The sequence below is a fragment of the Clupea harengus genome, unplaced genomic scaffold (genome assembly GCF_900700415.2).
Source record: "Clupea harengus unplaced genomic scaffold, Ch_v2.0.2, whole genome shotgun sequence".
NCBI classification, from domain to species: Eukaryota; Metazoa; Chordata; class Actinopteri; order Clupeiformes; family Clupeidae; genus Clupea; species Clupea harengus.
In genome coordinates this window covers 42,134-54,158 of record NW_024879608.1, presented here as the reverse complement: position 1 = coordinate 54,158, position 12,025 = coordinate 42,134, and the positions used below count along the sequence as shown (strand labels likewise).

The 12,025-nt window shown below is 41.2% G+C and overlaps 1 protein-coding gene across 1 annotated transcript; it reads left to right on the top strand.

The window, feature by feature from the left end:
* The first annotated feature begins 839 nt into the window (after positions 1 to 839).
* Positions 840 to 2,300, top strand: LOC122129249 (high mobility group-T protein-like). Its single transcript, XM_042704239.1, has one exon. It carries the CDS (start codon positions 991 to 993, stop codon positions 1,606 to 1,608), a length of 618 nt encoding a protein of 205 aa, XP_042560173.1. The 5' UTR covers positions 840 to 990; the 3' UTR covers positions 1,609 to 2,300.
* Positions 2,301 to 12,025: the final 9,725 nt, after the last annotated feature.

Here is a 12,025-nt window from a genome sequence, read left to right as displayed (position 1 = left end):
CACAACCCATCCCACAGCAAAGATAGTCTAGACTAGGAGAGGAGGAAAGAGACATTTGTATTATTCTGTATTTCTCTCTCTCTCTCTCTCTCTCTCTCTCTCTCCCACTCTCTGTCTCTGTCTCTCACACACACCCATACAACCAATCACACCTACGGACTTTCACATACAAAGACACTGGAACACTTTCACACTCCTATATACGAAGGACTCATCTCACACAAAGGAATCAAGCACACACTTAACATCATTAATTCAAACAAAGGACTCCTTTCGCACATACGCACTCACTAGGCCCTGATTATTTTAGTTTTGTTTGTTGGGTGTCCGCCGAAAGCCCATGTTTAATTTTTTTATGCCATTGGAATGAGACACTGAGTTAATCACCTCCCGTATTTTGAACGCGGGAAGAGGGAATCCTAAGTATTATTGAAACGGGAATGTGCTACCCTCTTTCTTTATATGTTTTCTAGTTTATATGTTCATTGAGATGTTGGGTTCAGGTTGGAATGGTATGATTTGTTTTCTGTTTAACAAAAGTTATTTTGCCAACAACACGGACTGAACTGTTGGGATTCGTGCGCTTAGCTGAGCGGGCTGAGAAAGACACAAACTGAAAAGCGCACAGACTAATGGACACAAAAAAATAATTGTGTAAATGTGCTTCAATGTTTTTTTGTTTATGTAATAGATTGATTATCTTAATTCATTGTCAAATATTCACCTGTGTCATTGAACAGTTCAGTAACAAATGTGAAATTGTGATGAATGCTGAATTCTTTCGTAAGAGGACGGACTGGTGGTAGACACAAATCTACTAAAACCTCTCTACATTAGATAGTCAGACCGTTACATAAAAAATTCAGCATTCATCAATTCTTACTGAATCCTTCAATGAACACATGCTCCTTCTAGACCGCGTAATAACGTTTTGTTGGTCCCCATTATCTAGCCGGGAAAAGAACGTCTGCCACGGACAAGGTTGACAAGATGGGTAAAGATCCAAGGAAGCCACGAGGAAAAAGGTCCTCATATTCCTACTTTGTGCAGACGTCCAGGGAGGACCAGAAGCAACACCCTGATGCGTCCGTGAATTGCTCTGGATTCTCCACGAAATGCTCTGAGCAATGGAAGGCCATATCTGCGAAAGATAAGAGGAAGTTTGAGGACATGGCTGAACAGGATAAGGTCCGCTATGAGAGTGAAATGAAAAATTACATCCCACCTAAGGGTGAGGAGAAGAGACGGTTTAAGGACCCCAATGCCCCAAAAAAACCAGCATCTGCATTTTTCATCTTCTGCCCCGACATCCGCCCTAAGATCAAGGGGGACAATCCAGGTCTAACTCCTGGAGACATCGCAAAGAAGCTTGGGGAGATGTGGAAAAGCTCTGCTGCTGATGTTAAACAGCCCTATGAAAAGAAGGCTGCTAAACTGAAGGAGAAGTATGACAAGGATATTGCTGCATATCGTACAAAAGGAATAGCAGGTTTGTCCAAAAAGGATGATGACGATGATGATGATGATGGCGATGAGGAGGATGACGACGACGATGATGATGATGGCGATGAGGAGGATGACGACGACGATGATGATGATGACAACTAATACCTGTAGATCCGCTACTGATATAGCCTGGATTCCTGTTGATGCCATTTAACCCAATTGTGCACACTTTCACCTCTCAAAGTACAACAGGAACAAGATATGTTAGGCTGTGTATATGAAAGGTTTTTAAGATGTACAGTGTTATTCTCCTTTTGTAAAGTTGACACTACGTGTCTTCAGTCTAGGGCTGAACGATTAATTGCATTTGCGATTTAATCGCGATATGATAGAACGCGATTTTCTAACCACAACATTCGCGATTAAAAACGTGGTAAAAAATAAAATAAAATCGCAATTAGATTACTTCAGTCCTATTTTTATTTCTTAGTGGTAGTTCTTGCCTAGAGCAGTTTTAGGGAGAGGATTTAAACAATGGAAGTAGCTAACTGTTTCCCCAAAGGTGCACAGCACAATATCTGGTGTATGTAGGTTGGTAGTACATTTATCATAGTTCTTTTTTTTATTTTGTATTATGATTTGCCATCATAGCGTAGATGCGTCAGTTATCGGACAGTTTGTTGAAAAATCGATATGCTAAGTCTGTTTATAGATTCACGTTATGTATAAGGTTAGCCAAACTTACGGTTTTCGAGAGAGATATTTGTCCTTTTTAACTTGTACGACTCGTTTAACACCGCAAGAAAACGTATTTCTAAACATTTCTATTAATGTTTACGGTGACACGTTACATGAGTACGTTTTCGCCTGCGTCAATTATAGGACACTCCCACTTTGTTCCACTTACAGTGTTGGTTTTCGAGATAATAATATGCTTTCCTCCTGCTTCGACATATACCGGTCTAATTTCTGTACAAATGACTTTGTCACAATATGTTTTGACAAGCAAATGTTAATCTAACTAGTGTTATTTTTGTTTAATTTGGGTTATTTGTGGGCTTTCTTTGACCTGATTCAGTTGTAGGTGCAGTCTATTCACTTAAACATGCACAAAACAAACATGGCATGATTATGTATGTTATGTATTAAAAATGAAGACATTTATTATAACGGTATTGTAATTGTACTTTTGTTCGTGGAAATACAACATTTTAATCTAATTCAACTTTGTTTAAGTTAAACTGTAAACGCAACTACAGAAGGCGACCTTCCTCACCAAATCGCGTTATTCTCCCGCCCAATTTCTCAACAAGTGCCTTTCATATTGACATAGGTCTAAACGACCAGAGTAATCGGATTTGGTCTCTGTAAGCATCCGTACTTACATTACATCATGCTAGCTGTTTTTAGCATTTGAAATGACAGTTTAAAATCACAGTCAAACTTCATCTGGAGAGAATAAATCTGACAGTACAACTTTAAGACGAAATGAAATATTCGTCGCGCCGCTAAGTGTTCCACACTATAAGGTACACGCAAAAGTACAACACCATTTCACAAGTTTAAATTAGTTCTACAGAGTACATTTTTTTCAAAAGTAAAGCTTAAATGCCATATTTTTGTGGGAGCTTACGTTTCTTTCCATAGTCACTCACGAGAGTGAATGTAAACATGACAACGCTGAAAGTGTCCTGACGCGTGCTGGTAATTGACGCAGTTAAGATAAGGTCCTTACAACTGTACGTTGAATACCACTATAATTGCAAGAATGTGTCTGAAATAAATGTTTCTTTAAAAAAATTAAAAAAATAATGATGTTTTAGGACTGCTTGTTTTTTGTTTCCATTTTCAGTTTGGGATTTGCAAAAATATATGAATGGAAACAGTCATGGGACAGGATAGAAGTTACTCATTTTCACCAACATGAACTCCATGGGAAAATAAGTGACTATTCCCTTCTCTCCCTGGAAAAGAAACTGCTGTTAGTGTTATTTGCTATACTTGTGTAAATAAATCAAGCTGTGGGTCATGTCAATGTTGTGCCTTCTACATGAAAAAAAAAAAAAAGAATCCAAAGTATTATTGAAACAGGAATGTGCTGCCCTATGTTAGATTTAGGTGAATTTCATATATCAGACCATGGGCCTCATTTATATAATGTTGTGTAGAAGCCATCCTTTATTTGATCTAAGAACTTTTCTGAAATGATCGTAAGTGTGATTCAGAGAAAACGAACGGACCCACAAAAAACCATGTGTACGCCAATCCTTCAGTTATAAATCACAGATTATCTTGGAACTGTGCGCAACTGAATGTTCTCACATCTCTGCCCTCAAAGCGCCCCCTACTTAATTTAATTAGCATATAAATTGAGCGCATTCTCAAGGCACAAACTCACTGTGACAATGGCAAGCAAGAAGGAAACATGTAAAAAGAAGAATTATAGTTAGGCCGAAATCGACGTTCTGCTGATGAAAGCATTGTTCAAAAGCCTGTCTGATGGCGTAACGGCAAAAGCAAAGTACGTGACATGGTAGTAGACACGTCTCTGAGGCACCAGCAGCCACACCAGCACGAGCAGTACCAGAATCGGGGCCTCGCCGGCCATCACCAGCTTCCTCTTCGGCCCGTCTTGCATCAGGGTGTTGCCGGCCTTTACCAGCTTCCTCTTCCACCCGTCATGGTAGGGTGTAATGACTTTCCTAGTCAACTATAGTGTACTTATTCACTATTATATAGCATCAGTATGCAAGACAACTCTGAGTGACGACCGACCACATTTGGTTATAGTTCTACATTGGTTTATTTCTTAATGCATACATCTACTATTTAACATAGCATAGCATCCCCTACTGGTGTGGTGTGTCAATGCTATTACCAATACATCACAACTCCTCCCCACTTATTCTATTACCGACTATATCAACTGCAGTAGATCTAAGGGAATAACATAGAACCAAACTTGACAAAGTTTCCTTGAGAACAATCTGTGATCACATCATTAATTTTTTTTTTAAACTTATATACACAACATGTCTCAGACCAACAAAATATCTAAACTAAGGATCGGGGTAGACTGCCCCATCACCTTGAGTGTGTCAAGGGATTATTCTGCCCTTTGCTTGAGACAACACTCTCTAACTGAACAGATAACAAATCATTCACCATTTGAATAAAGAGAGTCTATCTGGTGGTTTGCGGTTCCGGCTCGGGAACCTGCTAAGTGTCTGTTGGGGTGTTGCTGGAGTGTCAGTGGGGGCGATGTCTGACTGACCTGATGGAGGATTGTCCCCCTCCCTGACTGGGATGGAGGCTTCCAGCTCTTTACCTGTGTCGCAGGGGTCTGGCAGGCTGTCAGTGCTGAGTGTCGGTTGTTCATCAACTGGAGATTGGATGATGTTGGGATGGCAAGACAACATTTGATCTGCATGCCGGTTCCACCTATGTGTTGATCCAACACTGACCTGGTAGGATACTGGTCCAGCCTGAGATGTAACGGTTCCTGGTGTCCACTTTTCCTCCCCCTTCCGGTAATCCCGGACCAGGACTGGATCGCCGACGCTGAAAGACCTAGATTTAGAGTGCACAGCTCGGTAACTGCGCTGGGCGTCTTGTGCCTGATCCACCACCGCAGCCACACTCGGTTTCAGCAGATCCAGACGAGGGCGAAGCTTGCGGTGTAAAAACAACATGGCTGGTGCTTCCTGAGTAGTTGAATGGGGAGTGTTCCTATATTGAAGCAGAAAAGCATCCAGTCGCCTCTGAACTGATGAAGTTCCCTTTGATGATTTAAGAGAATGCTTTAAAGTCTGTACAAAGCGTTCAGCCAGACCGTTCGTTGCCGGGTGAAAAGGAGCCGAGCGCACATGCTTAATGCCATTTGACTTTAAAAAGGTGGCAAACTCCTCAGATGTGAACTGTGGCCCATTATCACTGACGAGCACCTCTGGTACTCCATAGTGGCTGAACAGACCTCTTAATGCCTGGATAGTCTTTGCTGAAGTGGTTGCTTCTGTGGGATATTTTCAAATGAATAAGAAATGGATTCATCAGATACTTGTTGAATGAGTGTATCCTGGTTAAAATGGGTGTGGTATTGTATACCATGGAAGCTTTCTGATTGGATGTGAAAGAAATATGCTATATAATTATTATCATGATGTGTTTGTAGTTTGATATTAGTCTCAGAGGTTCCTTTGTTCTGATGAGAGGAATTCTATCTGTGAGAACAGAGATGTTAAACTCAGACCTGTCATTTGATGTTTAGGGTAGGACTGAATTAGGAGACCATGTGTTTATGTGAACTCATTCTGGACTGTTGTGTTAAAGTCTGGGTTTGGGGGTCTTAGGTAAACATTCTTATCTCTTGGAACCAGAGTACGGGATGGTACAAGGGGGGAGTGTTTTCCTGCATGTTCTGTGATATTGTCTCTGCATAAAGTCTGTTACATGGTACCAGGGAAGTTAGTGATGGGTTGAACAGCGTTCTGAAACCACTGCGCTCCTCTCGTAGGAGTGTAGGTTGAAGAAGCGGTCTGACGCCATTCACTCCTCTTTGCCAGAGTAAAAGTCAATTATTTATTATATTCTTGGTTGTGTGTCTTAATTCTGAGGTTAATTACAGTCCTAAAAAGGGTGAAATAAATCCCTAACATTGGATGGAGTCAGGTTAGAAGTTAATGATGTGATTGGATACAGGGTCAGCCAGTCAAGGCTGAAGTGGGAGTGTCAGAAGAGGTGGCAGCGCGCGACTTTAGGCAGACAGAAATATTCCTAGGACTTTCTCTTATTGTGGTTTAAGATCTGCAATAAACCCTGCTGAAGAATTCACCATCTGCTGTTCGACTCCTGCTTAAATGGGACCGCGTGTGTGTATATTTTAGACACAACATATTTGGTGACCTCGACTGGGATCTTGAAAAGACAGAGAACACTACACATTCCACTCCTGAATTCGCCCGTATTATGCAGAAGGCCTCTGTTTTAAATTCAAGGTAAGCATACTTTGCTGAGTAGTGAATGCTTGGTGATTGAGAGTGGGGTGTTGGTGTTCTCAGTCTTCATTAAAACGAACCGCACGGAGTTGGAGTGTAGATGGGAATTCTTTAAGTACGGTATAGTCGCTATTTTTGGTTCGCAACCAATGTTTTTAGCAGTTCACACAACGGGAAGTGAATTAACCGTTGTCGCATGTTCTGGCTTTTAAGGGAGGTTTTTAGCAGTTCAAATAATCTGAGTATTAATTTACTGGTTTATCGCATGTTCTGGCTTATATGGGAAATTGTGTATTATAAGGCAGTTCAAATAGGGGACTATTGAAATATCCACTATCGCATGTTCTGGCCTTTATGGGATTTAGGTTGTATTCAAAGCAGTTCAAATAAGCCTTAATAGCCTACTGAGTTATTGGTTTATCGCATGTGCTGGCTTTCTTGGGAATACATAAATTGAGTTATTTGAAACAGTATATTGAAGCAGTAAGGTATTGGGTATTGAGTGAGCTGTTTCATGTGTGAGTGAGTGAATGCAAGGGTCTGAAAAACGGAAGAAATGGTGTGTACGGGATTTGTGTGATTTGGAGTTTGGATCACTGTTATGAGATAAATAAAGATCTCTTTAAAAATCAGTGTTTAATAAGGAGCATATAGGAATTGCTTCAGTAGTGTGCACGTGGGTGAATGAATGTTAAATGTATTCCTAACTTGCAGTTTAAGTTTAACGAACGTACTGGTGGAATACAGACGCCGTGAAGACTTAATCTGGTAATTATAGTAATATCACATCGCCTTATATTGCAGTTAATTTTGCTAAACTTACTGTATGGATACAGGAGCTAAGTCACTTTCGACTGTTATTAGATAGTTTGACCACATATTAAAGCAGCATTAAGGAGTTTTTCCCTTGGAGCTCCCCCTTAAGGTTTGGAGGTATTTAACGTTTACTTCAGTGTCGTAAATACCCAGTTACGATAGATGCAGCCTCGCATACACTTGTATTGATGACCAGACGAAGTCAGAAACCAACAAATTATGTCAACCGATAAGGTAAGAATATTCAAAGATTTTACATAAATATGACTGCATAGTTTTATTCATTGTGATATCGGAGATGAATGCTAACATAACTAAAAGAATGACAACATTTAGTTTAGATGAAATACCGATCGCGTTTTCAGCCTATACATTGTTTGATCGAATACAATATAGTTGACAACACCAAAACGCTACATATTCATAATTTACATTGGAACATGTAATTCATTACAAGCTAGCGAAGTTAGGTTTCTAAGGTTGTAAACTTCTAAAGCTTACCTTGCGTGTGATTGACTAAGACTAACGTGTGAAATCCTTGGCGTGTGAGACACTGATTTGCATGCTAGTCTGAGACGGTCGATGACTTTTGGCATCTACTAAAATAGGGTGACCAGACGTGCTCTCTTACCCGGACAGGTCCTCTTTCGAGACCTAAAAAATGCGTCCAGCAGGGATTCCAAAAACGTCCGGGATTTTGCCTTGTCGGATATCTGTGTTTATCTGGGTCTTTCACAAACTAGTTATTACGCCCTTACAAGGTTTGGAAAGGGTATTTCCCTTACGTTCTACCTTCTTGCGCGAGCTCTGACTGTAGAGAGAACTGTCAATGGTCGATAGCCTTGTCAGTGCTGGCAGATGTACGATAATTATCCTCTAAATACGATCATTCTGAGCCTTTGGTAAATTTCGTCGCGGGGGAGGGCTATACACTACCCCTCCCCCGCAACGAAGTGTCCTCTTTTTCACAAACTAAAATCTGGTCACCCTAACTAAAACTACAAATCTCCGTGAGACAGGGATGACACTGATAAGGCTACAGCCTATTCTTTCATTAATTACATAGGCAGGGATGTACATCACAATACATACATTTTCGTTGTTTTATCGACATAGGACAGATCACAATAGCTAACGTCAAAGACAGTAGAAACAGTTTATTATAACACTGTATTAGCTAAATTCGAAAGGATAATTCATGCATGGCTAATGGTGTATGAGGTTTGGATGTCAATTTTTTTTCTATGGTTTTATTGCAGGAATCGACGTCATTGTCAACATCTGCCTCTTCTGAGGTAGAGACAGGTAGGGACCTTTACATTGGTGCACCTGCAGTAATTGCAGGGAGATGACAACAGACCAAGAAAGGCTCTGCTGCCGCCAGGCCCCTGAAAACTCCGTCAGCAGCATGGCACATATGCAGTTATATGTTCTTGACCCGGGCGTTTTACGGCTGGCATGGGCTGCATGGAACGATGTGTTTGCTGTTGATGACGAACAGGAACCAGGGGTGGAGCAGCGACAGTACAGACATGCGGCATACCGCCAATTTGTACTGTGGCAGCATGGCCGCTTGGGTGAAGGCAATAGGGTTATTATTCCGAGCTGCTGCGTTTGGAAGATAAGAACTGCATTTCCTGACCCCTTGGGTCAATATGTTGGCTTCAGGGTGCACCGTTTGGTGTAAATATGTAAATAGTTTTGTTATTTATGTTCAATGTCAAAACATGTACAGTTTGATGTTCATTGTTTTTTATTTACATATAAATACAAAAATATTTCTTTTTACGACTCTTGAATTATTTGCAAATTATTTACATACACAGCTATGAAAGAATGGAATAGTTTAGAATTCACTTTGGGCACCACCCTCTCCCCGTGAAACCTGAGCCGTGACAAGTTCAAATGTGGATGGAGGCTGCGTTGCGGCAAGCAAACCCAAGCGCCTGGGATCATCAGGCCTTAGACCCTGTATTCTGGGAAGGCCCATTCCACTTCCCAGCCTCTCAGCAAGGATGGCCTTCTGCAGGTCTGGAATGTAATGGTAGCCTTTGCTCTCCTTCAACACATATACATTCCAGTGCTCGGACTTCTTGTTGAAGTACTGTCTGTACCTAGTAAAGTAAAGTAATTGCACAATTCCACAACTGTTTAGGTAAGAACTAATGAATTATTTTTGGTAGTACACCACTGTTATAGCAAAGCTTACATTCGGTGTCCATCCTTGCCACGTGCAGGAATGCGGTGGTTGTGATGGTTGTAATCGATTGCTGCAAGCAATGTCTGGGTTTTGTAAACAGGGGGGCTGTAGGCAAACCGCTTTCCTGCATACATGAGTATGTGGTTTTAGAAATTCTCCAAATCTGAAGTTGTCCTGAAAAACACATACATAACCCGAAAGGCCCAGTCAGTGACACACTTCTCACCACTAGATGCTACTCCAGGAAAAGTATCAGATGAGGCTTCATTTCAATTTCAATTATAATGTGCTTAGCAGTCAGGCCTAAGCAGCTAATTTTGCACACAAAACAAACATGGAAAATCACCCAGAGTTATACAATTATTGTATTGGTAATGGTTCTACAAGACAGACAAAAAAAGTTCAGAAATATGATCATAAGTGCTTGTGTGTATGTGCAAATGTATGACAAATACTAGCATTTGCATAACTATAGGGGCATACCTGAAACTTTTTGTTGTTCTGGAGTTTCTTGTATGTCCTCACCTGGAGGATTGGGTGTTGCCACATCAAGCACGGCTTTATCCATGCTTATCTTCAGGAGTTGGTTGATGTTGGCAGTCATAGCTGGGGCACTGCAAAGCAGCAAGATATGTACATAGAATCAATTTGAAGATCAAAAAGGAACAACTGCATCATGTTCTCCTAAAACGTTGTCTTCTCCTGAAAGACCAAAATATTTGTGATTGCACCCTTCAACATAGCAGTAGTTCAACCTGAAATGCAACTAGAAACTGAAACATACCGTAGATGAAGAAAAGGACTATAGTCTTCATCAGAGCTGTCCCAATCTTCTTCCAAGCCCTTCTGATTAGGATCCTCCCAGCAATCATCCATGTCAATACTGTAAATAAAAATGATTTACAAAACACACACACCCACAACACCATAAACTTGAAGCACAAAAGAACACGAACTAAGATGGTTTCATGTGCAAGACTTACATGCTATTCCTCATATAATTCGCCTCCTCCTTATGCAGAGTCATGCTGCTGCTCTTCAGCAATGCTCAAGGAGTGCATGCTGTGAATATAAAACGAATCTAAATAAATATATTCATCAACAAAACAATGCATTACGGTCGCAGTTGTAAGATGAACTCACCTAGATTCTAGCACACCAATCGCTTCGGTTTCTTTGCCCAACGGTTGAACACCTTGCATAGCGAATTCTTTGTCCCTGATTCAAAAGATAAATAAGTCAGTCACAACTTACAATGTCCTGCATGGCTGGTTTAGAAACGCAGTTCTAAGATACATACCCATCTCGGTCGGACTCTTCTGAAATACTAGATACAGGCGGCGGTGGTGGCTGTGCATGTCCCTTGCTGGGAGTAGACATTCCCTACCGCTTTTGATAGAAAGAACCAATTCAGTATGTTTGCCGCTACATCTTTATATATGTTTTCACAAATCACGGCATTCAAGTCAGGTAACACACAAGTAGCATACTAAGCTAACGAAACATGAACCACAGACCAACTGGCTGTAAGGGAATGCTAACAGACAAAGTCAACTATCGCTAAATTCCTTGGAAATATCTGGAATATCCTGAGACTTGTGGAGCTTGGGTGGCAAGTTAGCCAGATAGCGATCACAATAACATTACAAAGAAGTGTATACGACGTTATTACTAGCTACTCGATTATTACTAGCATCATTGTCCAAACGTGTTATAACAAAATGTCTGATATCGCTAACGAGATGTCTTGATAGCGGCTAAGCTAGGGTGACCAGACGTCCTATTTTACCCGGGCGGACAAGTCCTCTTTTACCTGGACAAAAAAGAGGACGTAAACCTAGCATCAATGTCCAAAAGTGTTATAATAGGGTGACCATATTTGAGTTTGTGAAAAAGAGGACACTTCGTCGCAGGGGAGAAGGCAGGGTAGGCTAGTGTTTAGCATGCTGGACCCCGCACCCTCCCCCAGCGATGAAGTCCTCTTTTTTATAAAACTAAAATCTGGTCACCCTAAAGCCTAGCAAAACCTATTGAAATGTGCTTTCCTCGAGTATGACAAACTAGCGAGTCAACAACTTTGATAACACAGTCAAACATCAAGCAAGAGACAGTACAAACTACTTACTAATCCAGCAGAAAGATGGCTAGCTGTGAATCGAACTTGTATCCAAATGTGTCTTTCAGCTCTCTCCAACGAGTAAAAGCTGTTCCGATTGTGACTCTAGTCCGATCTCTTGCTCTGTCGGCCTCTCTTTTTCTCTTCTTTGCTTCATCAGACATCGTCTTCTTCTGTTTCTTTGGTGCGTTCTCCATGATGAATACTGATGAGACTTCGCTGGCTTCTCGTTTATACTGTAGCTGCGAGCGTGGACTGGCACTATATGACATTGCGTAATCACTGCCAGAAAGCAGGTCGAAGTACATCCGCCCCCAGATCGGGCGGCCTCAGAATCCTACATAGCGGAGTTATTTCCCCACAGACCCCCGATGGCAATGGCGGAGGCGCAAATTGCCATATTAAAAGTCATTGTAGCGGCACAATTTTTTTCAAGCTGTTATTTTAAGGTAC

Excerpts from the sequence above, each read along its gene's own strand:
- LOC122129249 (XM_042704239.1), top strand. The coding sequence starts at position 991 with ATGGGTAAAGATCCAAGGAAGCCACGAGGAAAAAGGTCCTCATATTCC.